At 40.1% G+C, this 15,940-nt stretch overlaps 1 protein-coding gene across 8 annotated transcripts in view; it reads right to left on the reverse strand.

Moving 5' to 3' along the window:
* The window catches only part of atxn2 (ataxin 2), a 30,567-nt gene extending 17,659 nt beyond the window's left edge, over positions 1-12,908 (reverse strand). For 4 of the 8 annotated variants that reach the window (XM_050050619.1, XM_050050615.1, XM_050050614.1 and 1 more), the window contains exons 1-11: positions 12,403-12,908; positions 10,883-10,913; positions 10,444-10,503; positions 9,976-10,047; positions 8,335-8,485; positions 6,662-6,676; positions 3,762-3,886; positions 3,496-3,587; positions 2,693-2,881; positions 1,461-1,633; positions 508-756 (exon numbers count right to left, since the gene is read on the reverse strand). In XM_050050619.1, coding sequence (XP_049906576.1) covers positions 508-756; positions 1,461-1,633; positions 2,693-2,881; positions 3,496-3,587; positions 3,762-3,886; positions 6,662-6,676; positions 8,335-8,485; positions 9,976-10,047; positions 10,444-10,503; positions 10,883-10,913; positions 12,403-12,512 — 1,267 coding nt within the window. In that variant the 5' untranslated portion in view covers positions 12,513-12,908. The remainder of the gene's footprint in view (positions 1-507; positions 757-1,460; positions 1,634-2,692; positions 2,882-3,495; positions 3,588-3,761; positions 3,887-6,661; positions 6,677-8,334; positions 8,486-9,975; positions 10,048-10,443; positions 10,504-10,882; positions 10,914-12,402) is intronic. The other 4 variants (XM_050050622.1, XM_050050620.1, XM_050050617.1 and 1 more) reach the window with 2 other exon arrangements.
* Positions 12,909-15,940: the final 3,032 nt, after the last annotated feature.

Raw genomic sequence — 15,940 nt, forward strand, 5'->3', positions numbered from 1 at the left:
TCTCCCCCTTTCACACTTCACTATCCTATCAATTAAAGGCAAAAAATGCCCATAAAAATATCTTTAAAAAAAAATAAAAAATTCTATCTGCTCAGATCTTCCACTGAACTACTCTATCAGAAAACATTTTGAGAAACTGTTTTTTTTCACTCTTGCTAGACAGAAGCACAGCACACATCGTGATGCACCCACATGCCAAGGTGAAACTGCCTGATGCACTGACAAAGGATCAGCTAAGTGGCTTACCAAATCCTCACAATTTCCATTTGTATAGAAATTGCAAATCTGACCCCAAATCAGTCTGAAGAAGCAACTTCACCTATTTATGTTGTTCCACACTAGACCTGGGCAAATTTATTTTTGAAAGTAGTTGCTTTATTGTAACTTTAAAGAAGCTTCTAACATCTGTCAATACAATTATTATAGGATATCATTTCCATAACTGAGCTCAATCCATCCACCTTCAACTCATGCCTTTGCCCAGGTCTACTCCACTGATGTGGGTACCTTCTGAAGACATGCGTTTGGGCAGAGTGGAGGCTGGCGACGTGGGCCCATGGTGAGAAAAGGAGGATGAGGAGGAGGGATAGGAGGGGTGGGATGAATGAGAGGGAGGCCTGGAAGGTCGAGAGGGGGGTCTGGAGGGTGGCCTGGTGGGCGTGGTCGCCCGAGGAGGCAGGGAGGAAGGGCCAGACTGGTAACGAGAGGGGGGGCGGGAGGAAGGAGATGGACAGGGTGAGGGCCAATGGGATGAACCTAAAAGAGGGAAGGACAAATGATCAAGGATGACAAATGCCAGACAACAATCAGTTAAAAGGACAGTTTACACCAAAATCAATAACACATATTTTCCTCTTACCTGTAGTGCTATGTCTCAATCAAAAAATTGTTTCCGTATTAGTTGCTGAGTGTTGGAGATATCGACAGTAGAGGTGTCTGCCTTCTTTCCAGTATAATGGAACTCTGCACAGTGATACAGTTGGCGGGTGTGGTTCGGTAGAAAGAAAATAGTTCCTTCTTGAAACTGCTCACAACAAGGTCTGTGAATTATCTTGAGTAACCAGGTCATGATTTCTGGAAAGACTCCAGACTTTCCAACACTCTGCAACTGACACCATAACAATCTAGATGGATAAATAGCACTAAAAGCAAGAGTAAAAATATGTATTTTTGATTTTGACGTGAACTGCCCATTAAAGCTGGAGAAACAAAGGTATAGCAGGAATATAAAGAAGGGGGATATTAATAAATATGAGAAAGAATGGCAAGGCAGAAATAAAATTATTCATCTGACACGAGTGATGTATGATAAGTAAATGAATGAACTGACACCAACAACAAATATGAACATCCCAGAGAGTGATCACCGTCTTTACATCATCTGTTGTACATAGATTGCACAACAGATGTGATTGTAGCAAGTAACACCATATGTTTGTGTGGGATGTATTAATACACACCTCCGTTAACCACCCTCTGGTCGGCCCCAGAGCTGGGACTGTAGTCGTGAGGTCCTGGTCGAGGAGTTGAGGGTCCGCCTGAGCTCTGAGCCAGACGAGGTGAATTCTGACGTCCCGGTCCCCAGGACATCGCCTCCCTGTTCCTCTGACCTGGAGGAATGTACTTGTTCTCTCTGTACACACACAGACACAAACACACACACACAATGCCGACAGATGGTTCAGTTAAATATATCCAAGACAATAGTCAAGATAATAAAGGGGAGGAATTAATTCTACACTCTATTACATTCAACTAAGTGCTTCTCATCAGCCAAAATGAGCATGTTTTCTTTAATTACCAAGGAAGTATTTGTTCTGGGAACATCTGCTGTCTACTTAGTGAATTTGCTGGAACTACTTTGTCTCCCTTTAAGGCCCAAATATGGCTCTCAAGTCTGAGCCTTTCTACTGCAGAATCATGCTGTCCTCAAGCATTATGTACATACAGTGTAAGTGCTTGTGCTTTCATCCTTGATATTTAATAGTGAGAGCTCAAAGTCCTTCAATGATCATTCTGATTTGTGGTGCATGACATGCTAGAAGAAATATAGTATAGCCCATGCTGGTTCATAGATCCCACTCTCTGTAAATCCTCTGTAAAATATCAGGCACTGGAAATCAAGTGCATATACACGTGTGTAGGATGCATCTTCTTGCAGGTCTTCCCTAATAAACACAGTACCTGTGGAGAAATCAGCACTCCCTGATAATATTTCATCCCTGATGATATTCACAGTCAGTTTTACTGCATGAACATGTTGCGACTTGTTTAAAATAAATAAAAGGAATATTTTATTGAATCATTTAAAACAATAAAACACGAATGACGCATGTTCCAGACCTACAGGCAACACAGTTTGCAAAAATTAACAATAAAACCGCTGATTTAAAGCTCCATGACTTTACAGTATGCACATTTAATAATAATAATGACAAGTATTACCAAAGTGCTATTACGAGACTGTAAATGTTGCAGTGTTTTGTTGTATTGCTTCATTTTTAAAGGAGCTGGCATTGCAGCACACATTAAGAGCCAATTACCAACAATGAGAAGAAATGAAATATGATAAGCACATGGTGGTTGTGAACACATTTGGCAATTACATAATTACAAGGACTGCGCTGACACACACTCAGCAGAACAGGAAGTGTGTTTTGGCCCTAGGTTTGTATGTGTGTCCCGGTCTCACCTGCTAAGTGTGTGAGTCTCCCTTTCCCCTCGCACCACAGCAGTATATTTCTCCTCCTCAGAGCGTTCATCATTCTCGAGGGCCACGCGGGCCTTGTATGTGGCACTGGCCTCAATCTCCTCTGCAAGCTGTGCAGCACGCGCCTCCCTCTTGAGGAACTCTTCTGAGTTGTCCCGCTCCAGGGGGACCCTGGGAAACAAGCGCAGGTCAGACAAGGGCAGCAGGGTGATGGAATGACTAAAAAAGGCTTGAAATCAAGTTCTGACTTTTGTCATACGAGGTCACACTGATGCTGCCTTCGAATGGGGTCGTGTTTATTGTCTTCACAAGGAGAGTCCATATGAACACCCCCCTCTTGTTGTATTCACGACCTTCTAAGTGGAAATTTTCTGAGAGCTCTGAGTTCACAAGTTGTGACGTGTTTGCTGACATTTTCAGAAATGGTGGCGGTCATGGAAGTTCATTTTTGGTGGATGGTAAGTTAATAGCATGCTAAATCGTTAGCTTCAGTGGCTTCCAGATGCCAACAGTAGCCTCCACGTTGCCATTGCCTAGCAGCGGTGTTCTCACAACTTCAAACCACTCAAACATCAAGAATGTCGTGTACACAACTTTCCATGATGTACCCACAAGCTCACTTACATTTGAAGGCAACAGCAAACAAGATTAAAAGTATAGGTTTAATGACATGTATGTAACCTCTATGTAGGTAAATACAAGAAAAGTGAACATATTCTGACAAAATAATACTGTTAACAATGTGATGTGTACAGGAAGAGACACATGAACATAGAGAAGCTTACGTATATGTGGACAAGCTGCTGTCGTATGTAGACAAGACTCCATACTTCTCCTCGTTATACTTGAACATGTCATTGGGGTCCCACCCGTTTGACTGATACAAAAAAAAAAAAGAGAGAAGGCTTATTAACATGTTATCAACGCTGCGGATCAGATGACACAACCTCTGTGTACTTCATCTGTCAAAATATACAAGTTAACATATAGAGGCCTGTACAGATTCTTTACTGTGTTCACAAGTGAAGTATCAATGTGTCTGTTTTCTTACCACATCTGTATCCAGAGACTCGAGGCTGTCAGAGTTGTGGGTCTCTCCTCCATCCCAGGGCTCTAGATCTTTCTCTTTGTGCTCGCCATTGATCTTACCGCTCACTGCTGCATCTGTGAAGTTGTCTGCAGCACACACAAAGAATACATATTTATGTACAGCAAAGACACACACACACACACACACACACACATACATTCAAACACACACACCCACACACACTCAGAAGCTCATGATGGTATATAGTCACATGGCTGCACTCTCACTGTTTATGCAGGGTAGCGCTCATGCCTCAAGAGCTTCTGCCACAAGCTCTCACAGCAAAGGTCTACATGGAGGTAGTGGTGGTTCACCAGGCACACCCACTCACAACCAGACATGGATCCAACTGGATTGGGAAAAAAATCCTTTCAAAAAAGAATTTGAGCTATTTCTTGAGCTGGCCTCGGTAAAACTAACAAGGATAAAATGTTCTGACGGCGGGAGCAAGAATATGTAAACAGCCTTGTAAAGAAAGGCAAGAACCTAGTCCCCAATTGCTGTCTTAAAATGCATAAAATATACCAACTAAATCAAGAAGGTAGGTGAAAAAATATTTTCAGCTGACAAACTTTCATGCAAAATTAAATTCAGGTATCACAGAAAGCCCTTCTCCATGCACATGTGCTGGCTTGGCTCGACTCAGTTTGACTCAGCACATTAGCCCAGCAGCAGGTATTTGCGTCTCCATACAACAGGGCTAACCGCTTGAAGGTGTGTCTCTTGCTTGTGAAGCAACAAAACGTTCCTTTCTTGTACTGTTATCTGACTCTATTAATTTTCTCACAGCCAGAGGCCCATCTTCTCCAGCTTGCTTGCAATGTCTCAGAAGCATTGTGTCGTTAAAGCGTACCGTGACAACAATCAGAACAGAATATTTGCAGTGAGTATAATCCGTATGAAATCATATACATTTTCTAGGCACTTGAAGATCTAGTCATTGCTAAAGCATATGTCATGCAAGAAAGCCAATTAAAATAAATGGAATGGTCAAAGTTGTCATATGGACATTTAAGGTGTGTTGATTGATTCACAACATCAACTCATGCATTGAGTACCATGCAAGAAAAGATTCCACCTAAAAAGTTGTTGGTCGCTGGTGGTAGCCTCTGAGTGGTCCAGTGAATTAATTATTCTATCCTAGTCTATAGTGTATCACCGTCAATAAACTGTATATATGATGAATGCATCGCTCCTCTGATGGTTTCTTTATTCACATTATTTGCATTTTCTCTAACTTGAGATGAAAAAGACCATCTCGTGTCACGGCAACACGCTTAGAGGTGGTCAAGCATGCTTTGGTCCAACTCTAGAGATAGTCCATCTCTGGCGTGACTTGGCACGTTTAAACTGGTCATGGAAACGTAAATCGATGCAGCGTAGGTTGACTCCGCTTGGTCAAAGGTGCCAACGGAAAAGCCCTTAGAGTGTCAACAAAGCCTGTCTTTTTCCCCACTTAATATATTATGCATCACTATGGCAACACCTTGAAAGACAACATTCAAATGCATGAAAGTCTACTTGGGGATGATGATACTTTCAGGACCATTTACTATGATTAAGTAAACTTACAATAAAACCAGAGACAGGCATGCTCAAAGAAAACCCCCAATTATATTTGAAAGGAAGTCTGATCTCATGTCAGCCCAAGTCTGCACTCACATTCTCAGAACTGGCACCAATGGACTGCGTGCATTAAGCATATCAGCCACCTGGAGTTACATAACTCAGCCATCCCAACTCATCTCACAATACGAAGAGCATTTAAGCATTTCTGGCACAGAGCAAGTTCAGAGACACTAGATTGGCACCATGCAGACAGTTGGGCTAACAGGCCTGAATTATATTAGTAGAGGTGGTTGGTATGCTGCTCTATGCATTCTGTCCATCAAGGGAATTGTACAGAAAATAAGGAACATTTACAAATCAAATGTGGGCGTAGTGAGGGGTAAGCAAACATGCATTTAGATTGCAGTCAATTATATGACCTCAAAGCACTTCAGGGCCAAACCAAATTAAACATCCTGACATAATTCCATTTTTAATACAATGCTCACAAAAAGCAAATTAGGGTGCTAGTGCTCGACATGAGTTTTCAATCTGTTGCTTTCAATGGAATCATAGTCGTAATGCTTGTAATTTCCCCTTCTCCATCTAGCTCTGATTTGGACTGAGCTCTGGTGCAGTAAGGTTTGAAATCAAGTGCAGCAGCAGAACCCCATGTGGCAAATAACACAATGCTCTGAAAGATAAGTTAAGACAAAAATAATAACCATATCCTTTCTCTTATAAGAGTGAGTCATTGCTGCCAGGGTGCCATTAGTGGCTGGCTACATACAGGCTCCAATTGTGCTTGAGCTGTTAAAATAATTAGCTAAAATTGTATATCAAATTTTCAAGCATAGCTTTAAATGACAGCTGAAAACTAAAACTGTTGTTCAAACTAATAAAAGGAGTATTAATGTTAGTTTAAAACAACTAAAACAAGTGGTATAAGTGTAAGTTTACTACAGTTAAAACTATTAGCTATATATCTCTCACACATGCTCAGATTCTTCATGAGTAAGCATAAAGCCATTATGTCCACGACCATGACCAGGAAGCATCTGCTGATATCTAAAGTAAAAGCTTAACTAAGGAAGTGTATGACAGAGCAAGTGGCAACTCTTCCACCGAAAGCAACATCCAGTCAAGTCTCATTCTTTGGTTATGTGAAAGCAATGACCCCCAAATGTTATCATCAAATTGGATTTAAAAAAGAAGCAACAGGTGGCAACAGATCAGACCCAAGCCTCGGAGATTTACAAATTTGTTTGAGTGCATACAGAGATGTGCGAGAGGAGAAAACAGCCATATATTACCTGTGTCAGAGGAGACTAGATCAGTGGAGAGGAGAGACAGACAGATGACAGAGAGTCAGAAGATGGACCGACAGATAGAATGACTCAGTGGTGATCACACGAACAGTTGAGTAATTTTTTTAACAACTTTAGAGTAGTTTTCATAGATTTAATCAAGCCGTGTCTAGCAGACTCGCCATATCCCCTTATTTCAGCTATCAAACGTACAGTGTGTAGGATTTTGGCAGAAATGGAATATAATGAGTTTGTTTTCCTTAGTGTGTAATCACCTGAAAATAAGGACCGTTGTGTTTTCATTACCTTAGGATGAGCTGTTTATATCTACATAGGGGGCGGGTCCTTGTCCACAGACTCCACCATGTTGCATCGCCGTGTTTCTACAGTAGCCCAGAAAGGACAATCCAAACACTGGCTCTAGATAGGGCCATTTAAATTTTCGCATCAGCTACCGTAGTTAGCAGCCCCTTCGCAACGAGCAGCTTCAGAAAACCACTGTTTTTGTTGAACATTAAACTGTTTTATTCAGTGTTTTACCAGTTTAAATCACCGGGTCAATTTGTTTTGGAGAGACAGAGACCTCTGCAGATAATTTGGCTCCCAGTAAAAACCTCATGAACGTCTGGATGTTAGCTTATAAGAGAAAAAAGGTGAGTACTCATTAGCAGGTGCTGGGCTAGCGGCCTGTCTATGAGTTGAACAGCATCAGAGAAACACTGACTTCTAACATTAAACTTCTCTATATAGTGTTTATACCAGTTTAAATCACCTGGACCATTTGTTTTGGAGAGTACAATACCTCTGCGGATAATCCGGCTCCCAATAAAAGCTTCTTAACAGCAAACACTGAAGGAATTCTAACCAGGAGAAATTTCAGCTAGTTGCAATCTGCAATCCTAACTGCAAGATGCCACTAAATCCTACACACTGTTCCTTTGAGTTGAAGCAAAACACATATACTTCCTAAACAAAAATGACAATTCTGACCAATAAACTATCTCTGTAAAATCATTGAAGTCAACTGTCTGATTTAGTAACATGAGATCACAGACATTAGCAATGGTGCTTCAGATGTTTTCCTTTTCTGCAAAACATTGTTAAATTCCAAGTCAATCCACAACTGTTCAATTTAAACAGTATAAAATTGTATTTTACAATTGGCCCCACTGCAGCACCATCTCTGTGAAGCATGTGATAATGAGACCCTCGCACTTCTTCACCTGTTCATTTTCAGAAAATAAAACCCTCCCGCACAGTCCATTATCGTTCAAAGAAGAATTCTATCGGTCAAGATTAATTAGATGAAGACTCATTCAGCCTTTATTGAGTGTCCTTGCTGCGCCAGGGCAACCTTCGAACCGATCAATAGATCACATTAGTCTTCAGTGGCTGGCCACTCATGGCAGACACTCGAGATTTCGTTCGTGGCAAAGGCTCTGTGACATCGAGGCAGTGAATACAAACTGAAAATGACCAGTATGTTGTGTGTATGCACGGATGGGATGTCATCTGGCACGTGTTTTTCTTTGTGAATGCGCAACAATTACAACGTGACAAACTCACCTATTTACACTGTGTATGCTTCATGGGTATTGGCATGTACACGACTACTAGGTATAAAAGGACTGCTGTTCATGTGCCTGGATAGTATTTGTCAAAACAAATGCCCTCAGTACCTTTCCTGGCGAAATTCAGATCCACATCTTTGAAGGTCACCACTACGACATCTGAGGCCTTGAAAATGATGCTCTCCACAATATCCTCTTTTCTGGGAGCTATGCTCGGCTCTGGGCTCTTTCTGTGGGCTGCATCCAACACCAGGTCACACTGAGGGAGAAAGTAATGTTAAATTGGATTAATCTAACATAACCCAATCATACACATATATTCAATATTACACTCGTTTTATGCAGAAAGGAGCTGAGAGGATTACATTTCACTGGAATTGTATCTTATATGATTTCATAGGACAAATAATTCAACTGATTGATTGATGCATTGTTTCATCCCAATCATTCAGCGCAGTTGCTGGACAGAAAATAAATTGGCAACCACTTTAATAATCAATTAATCTTTACAGGAAATGTATTAATCAAAAATGTCAAACATTCTCTGGTACAGCTTCTCGAGGAGGATTTCTTGTTTTTCCTCTATGAGTATCTTTATATTTAAGACCGCTGATCAGACCAAACATGGAATCTAAAAAATGAAGTGATCACCTTGGGCTCTGGAAAATTGTGGCAGACTACTTTCACTATTTTTTGACATTTTATACACTAAACATTAAATCAATTAATTTTAAAAAAGTGATAAATTAAAGGATAATGAAAATAATCCTGATGAGTACAACCAGAGAAAATAGGACCGAGTTAATTAACTCACTTGGTGTGTTTGATTGGAATGAAAACCTGCAATCTTGGCCCAGCATGGCACATCAACATGCTTGCCTAAGGCTGAACTACGGAAAATCCTTTCCATGTTCTTTGGCTGACAGCATCTTTAAACAAAAGTTTGACTGACATCAGTTGATTGAGTTCTGTTCATTTAATGTCATCCGTGCCAGATGGAGGAGCTTGTGACCTCTAATTTCCTCAAAACAAGAAGTTATACAACAACTACTATAATATTGTGATAGAAAATTGAAAACACAAGCCCTGCAACCAAACATTGCATTGTTGACTAAGAGACGTTTTACGGAGGGGTGGTGAATTTCAGCACGTCTGACTGTTCAGCTTGCACACACTGTGGTAATAAAAGCCAAATGTGATGCTTTGTTTTGGTCTCAAAACAAAGTGGTGTGTTTGCCTGTGAAAGCACACCAAATTCAATTTATTTTGGAGTATCCCGCCAGCCCTATTCACATTTAAGTCACACAACCTTATAAAAGAGGTGTGCGATTTAAGATACATAAATATCAACCCTGGTGTTTGGTGAAAACAGGTTATAATGTAGGTTACTGGCATCTCATCAGAAGTTAAAACCAAGCTGAGCCTCTGCCAAGTGAACTGGACAGAAACCTCTACCATTGCTCAGGTTAAGCTTTTCATTTGTGCAAAATGAAATTTTCCCCACAGGGGAAAGATTGGAGAATACTTCAGCCTAAAAGGGAAGATGAAGGGCCACATACCTCTCCTCCATAAAAGGAAAGATGGAAAGGGCGATCTTTGCCCAAACCACCTCAAGGGTGAAACTGCTATTGAGTGCTGGCTGGGCATTATCCTCCTTAACCTTAATCATTAGTGCTGCTACTGAAGAAATTACAGATCTAGCTCCATATTAGCACCTATAAAGAACATCCCACTACGTGTGATCCTTACCTCTGGACCGTATGTTTTAAATACTCCTTCATAGACGGCTCCATTTTTCACTTTCAGCTCACACTTGGTCCCCTACAAATAAATAGGCCTATTATTATTCACTGTATGCAACACTCATTCAATTAAGTGCCAATGTCAATTTACACATTCAAAAAACAAGTTCAGAAACCCATCTGCTGTGAAATAGACAAATGATTGATCAATCTCTTCTTTGTTTATGCAACCAGCTGTCTCTACAGATCACACAGGCTTTGTTTATGGCAGCGTAGACATTTTGCAGAAACAGCATGTGGTGAAAGACAGACTGCAGTACATACTGCTGTTACAAATTCATTTACAGTAAGCACGATTCACATGGTGCTTTCAAACAAGTCTTCCTTTGTAACTGAGCTTATTTCCCTATGCAAATACTAGACGTATCTGAAACATCATCTAAAAAAACTTTGGTCAGACACACAGCCAACATACCACAACTGAAGTCAAGACATGGACCATCCTCATATTTGCATATACACCATTGAAAAAGACCTAAAGAAAAAACACAATTAACATCTGATGTTCCCCATTTGCAAAGTAAAATAGGCTCTCACAGGCACGTTATATCTATTGGACCATTCATAATGCATAACAATAAGAAGCAGATGTCCAACCACTGGCTTGTGCTTTCTCTGAGGTTCACTCTGTGCAACTTTTTAACTAAATTGCATCCCTTCCAAAAACATGACAGTATATTCAAATGACTCTGCACAGAGTGAACAAAAAGAAGCATTAATCCAGTGTGTGGGCTTTCATAAAGCAGCTTCCCTTCTGTGATAAATTACTCAGGTATAACAAACTTCTGTGATACATGCTTATGTGGCATTAAGGCTATTTGCCACTGACTTATGAGAGTTAACCAGTTACTTACTGCTGCGGGACCTTTACCACTGTGTCTTCCCCTGAAAGAAAACAAATGGCACTGTTGTCAAACACGCCATCATCACTGGCACTTAAGTTCTTGCTAGTATGCTGAAACAAAGTGTACAGCTAAGTGGTATAAATCTCAGATGGTATAAAACTGCTGTTACACATTTAAAGGGGATTCCCAAGAGTCATCAACACAAATTATCCAACTTATTCTAGACTGAAATATGTTGAAAATGCACATTAATAACATATTTGAAGGCAATGGAGATGCTGAAATTTTCCACAGAATTCCTGGATTTTTTGCTTAGGCTGTCCCCTCGCCAAATTCTCAGCAGCCTACATTTTTCTAAGCATGTCCTAAAATGCACCTTGTTCAGCAGCTGGCACATGGCCAGGTATTCACACTTTGATGTAGGCAATGGCCATTCTCCCTACATTATGCCCCTTGTAGTAAACGAATAACATGCACCTCTGCACGCAGTCAGTACCACACTATCAAAATAGAGCCAATCCAAGTGTCTGAAATAGGCTGGTTTTGTATGCATCAGTCCAACTGGTCCAATCGCATTTTACAATATCTCTGCACGGCCTTAATGGATGAAACCTACGCAATGAATGGGACGTACTGTCCTAGTGACCGGTGAATAGAAGCCTGAGCAAATTATCACCACCAAAATTCACAATACGCATGCAGCTCCTGCACTGACAGTGCGTGTTAGCTTTATCTTAGGGAGGACTCGTGCAGAAATGTCATGCTTCAAGGACACTATTTCATACGAGCAGCTACGGCAACGTCAAGGTTGAAAGCCCGTCGGTCTATAATTCCCCCTTCTCCTCCTCAACCCCGTCTCCACACCCGCCCCTTTCTTCCGTGCGCCCACACGTTTACGATTACAATTTCTTGGCAAACCCGTTGCAGCAATGTTGCGGTAACGTACCAACCTAAATGACAGTCAGATGAAAACAAACACAGCTGTTTTATCGCAGTCCCCTAGGTTGGAAAAAGTCGGCAGGCTGTCCCGTTAGCTAGCCGCTGTGTTACTGAATGAGGCAAGTGCACTGAATTACAAGCATGGGCTGTCAAACGGCTAATTAACGGTGGCTAAATTGACTCCAAGCTGATAGTAAACTGATACCAGCAACTTGGCGAGCAGCATCATTGCTACACACATGTGGGGAAATGTTCGTCCACGTAAACGTGTCTAAATACATCAGAGATCAGATGCTGTGTTTAATTTACCATGCAAGAGGAGGCAACGTAACGTCGAAGTTGCAACATTATTGGGGCAAGCAGACAGGCCTCGCTAGCTAAACTGCATAACGTTACGCTAGGTGACCAACACGTCGCAAGGCCCACATAACGTTCAGAAACGCATACTAGTTTTGGACCACTTAACGGGAATGTCATCTCTCAAAACTGCCGCTGTTAGAAGCGACTGTGTCCAAGCACTGAAAACTGGCCACTGTAACCACCGCTGCTGTGTTTTTATTTCGCTAAGTTGACGTTTTAATTTCACAGACCTGCCCAGATTCTGTCTTCCCCCGCCGCTTCCTCCGGCACCGGAGGCGGTGGCACCAGCGGTGTTGCCACCGCCGGGCTTGCTGCGATTTCCACCGGCCTTCATTGACATGGTGATCCCATAAAAGACGGCGTGGTAAAACGACCAGCTTTACACCGCAATTTCTTGACGATGTGTGATTGTGTGACAGCTCGCTAACGTTAGCAGTCCTACGGTCTGGCTAGCTAGCAAGCACGGTAATGTCAACGTGCCTCTTGAGGAAGATGCTATGCTAGGAAGCTAGCTCGCTAACAGTTGCTATCTAAATTAGCAATCTGTACAATTCCTATTAAAACGGAAAAAAATAATATTTAAAAAAGACAACACGCGCCAATCACTCTTCCAAAATAAACATGGGTGTTACACCTCTTGTCAATTTGTTATGTAATCCTAACAAAAATATTCAATTATCTCAAAATAGGGTTTACAGCTATCTCGGGTTCTTTCCGTTGCTAACAGCGAAAAGACCAAAACAGTCTGAAAGGGGACAAAAAACAGCGGAGGGATATATGAAAGGCGTAACGGCTCATAACATCTAACCAAATATCCATTACACTGTGTTCTCTCACAAACATCTGTCTGCTAACAACACAAATAACATCACATTTAACATAGAGTACTAAAAGAAACATATAGATACGCATTTGTTGTGCGCAGTTACACATACAACATGGCACTATTTTCAGGAAGTCCATGAATCTTCCCTGGCTGTTTTGTGGCATCCACGTGAGCCGGCGAACAAACTACACACACAGACGCACACACATAGAAACACTGCATTTGCACGCTGCCTGTGTGTGCACATTGATGGTAGCTACACTTACACGCTACAATATGACTGATTGATAAAGATGACACTTTACTTGAGATATGCACATCTCACTAATAAGTGGTCTGACTCCGACGATAGCTGATAGCTGCACATAGGGAAGTGGTTGCGCAGGTAAATTAAAGTAACAGCATGTTAGCTTAATGATATAAATACATATTGATGATTTCATGATCTACACAATATTAAAGGTTGTGCAGCTGGAGGAGAGGATGTATGCATGTCAAATAGGCATCATTTTTCCCAAAACATGAAAAAATTACATGACAGGTTTTTGATATGATTGCTTTTCACATGTATATATAATTACATTTGGTGTTTTTTCTGCTGTATATCTATATGATACTCTTAGTGTATCTCCATTCTATTTATAAATAGCCTACCTAGAATACCTGCAGTAAATCAATATTAAATTAAAAATACAAAGGGCCTTATCACAATTACAACAAGGGTCTAAACAAAATTAATTATTTTACATGACACATTAATCTTCATCGTCCTTTTTCACATTTCCAGGATCCAGTAAATCTAACTTAGGACCACATTAGCACCTACAGACTTCATGAGGAGACTATGTCCACAGGTCAGATGCTTTTTTCCCCCATTATATCCTAATTACATCTTAAAGCACTATCTGCATCAATTTGTTTTCTGCTTAAAACATTGATTAATGCTTTCAATCATTGTTTCTATCAGCAGGAGACATGCAGGAAATTACCTGCATTTGAGTTTTTGTATTGAAGAATTGACATCTCAGATGGGATTCAAATAGGAGTAATTACTGCACACAGATTTTGTCCCCATCATGTGGACAAAAGTGGGTGGAAAAAATAATAGAAGCACCTTTCAGAATAAAGAAGTCCAATATGATGCCACCGCTAATGGATATTACAAAATACAATAGGCTACCGCTCTGACACAATATCAACAAAAACTGAAGATTATACAATGAATAAAGATGGGATAATTGCAGGGTTGTTTCACTGCATTGTAGGCTACAGGTGTGCCTAAAATGGTAGTGTTCATTTCAGGTGTTCATGAAAAGGAAAACACTAGGAAGAAAATATAGAGGACCAGTTTGAAGACCAGTGTTATCCCCATATGTGAGTCCTGCAAGAGAAATACAAACGTTTTTTTAACTTGCTATGACTGTCCCCTATAGCAAGATACCAAGTAATCCCTTTTAAATCAAAAGTTAAATACGTAGACAACTAACTAAAAATGAGAACTAAATTAAAAGTTTAAATGACAACCTTGAAAAGTTCTGCCTAAATCAAAATGTATTATATGGTTACAAAGAGCTTTGACCTTATTTTGATCGCAGTTTGTCCAGATAGATCTACCCTGCTTATTCTATTACTTTGTCAAAGAAGATTAAAAAGATGGATAACCACAATAATTTTGAACTAAAATGGAAAAAGAAAACTCATCATTTACAAAAGGGTCAAAGATGATGAAGACTGTAACCTTGATGGCACAATGGTTTTTGGTGCAGTGTGTCCAGAGAGATATTTAGGAAATTAAGTGGTATTGTGTTTGTCTTGCTTTGTGACTTCAGGTCAAACTCTCACTGTTTCATCAGCAGGCACTTACGTATTGGAAATTACTTTTTAATCACGACCTCTTTACCCAATATACAGCTTTCTGGAACAACAGATGAATTGTGCACAGAAACAAATCCCTGAATGGAATGGGAAGAGTGTCTAGTCTGTTATGAACATTTTAGATGGCACAGGCAATGTTCTCTCTTTTGAGAACTTCAATTCGAAATATAATTTTCACAGCAATAAAAACAATTCTCCACTGTTTTGAAAGCAATTTCAACTGGACTCCTGATGTCGGTGAGGTACACTTCTTCCATACCTCCCCTCTCCTTTAATCAACAGTCTAACTTCAGGGAAAGTACAATTTCAAAGTTATTTGGGTGTTTCACATCAGATTTATTTCAGAATTCTAGTCTTTAAAAAATTCTTTGAATCCACAATTAAAAAAGATGCAGACAAACCACATTTGATGGCCTGTTCTTCTTAAGGTGAAAGAAGTGCATTTCAAATTGATCAACTCTTTAACCCTGCTATTCATTTATTCATATTGAATTTAATTTTGATAATAATGTTTGCACTTTTTACAATTTTTTTTCTTTAATTTTGTCTTGGGGGAGGAACATACAACTTTAAATGGCTGTATTTTGTATTTATTTTAGACACCATCTGAACCCCCAAATTCGTCTCCAAGTTTCATATGAATGTTTTCATTAAAAATTGCCAAAATCACACCATTGTAAAAACTGAAGTAATTGTCAGATTTTCAAATTTCCAACAATCTTTGAACACATCATGTGCAACAGACAGTTCTGTTGGAAAACAAAACCAAATCTTTGCTAAAAAATTGCGATATTTCATTTAAAAAAAATCACTATGATTTGTAAGGAGGATTTGCATTTTGCTTAAGAAATTAGCTGTTTACTTTATTGATAACTCTTATTCCCGTGCTGTTTGTCTGTCGCATTTGCCCCAATACCTACATTTGGTGTGAACATAAAAATAATTGATTAGGGACTGCTTATGGTGGAGGGAGGGTCGTGTATTTTTCCCCCAGGGAAGCTCAAGGAAAAATATGTGTAGCTTCGGGGAAGATCAAGATTTAATAAATAAATAAATAAATAAATAAG

This window comes from Epinephelus moara, chromosome 8, assembly GCF_006386435.1.
Source record: "Epinephelus moara isolate mb chromosome 8, YSFRI_EMoa_1.0, whole genome shotgun sequence".
NCBI classification, from domain to species: Eukaryota; Metazoa; Chordata; class Actinopteri; order Perciformes; family Serranidae; genus Epinephelus; species Epinephelus moara.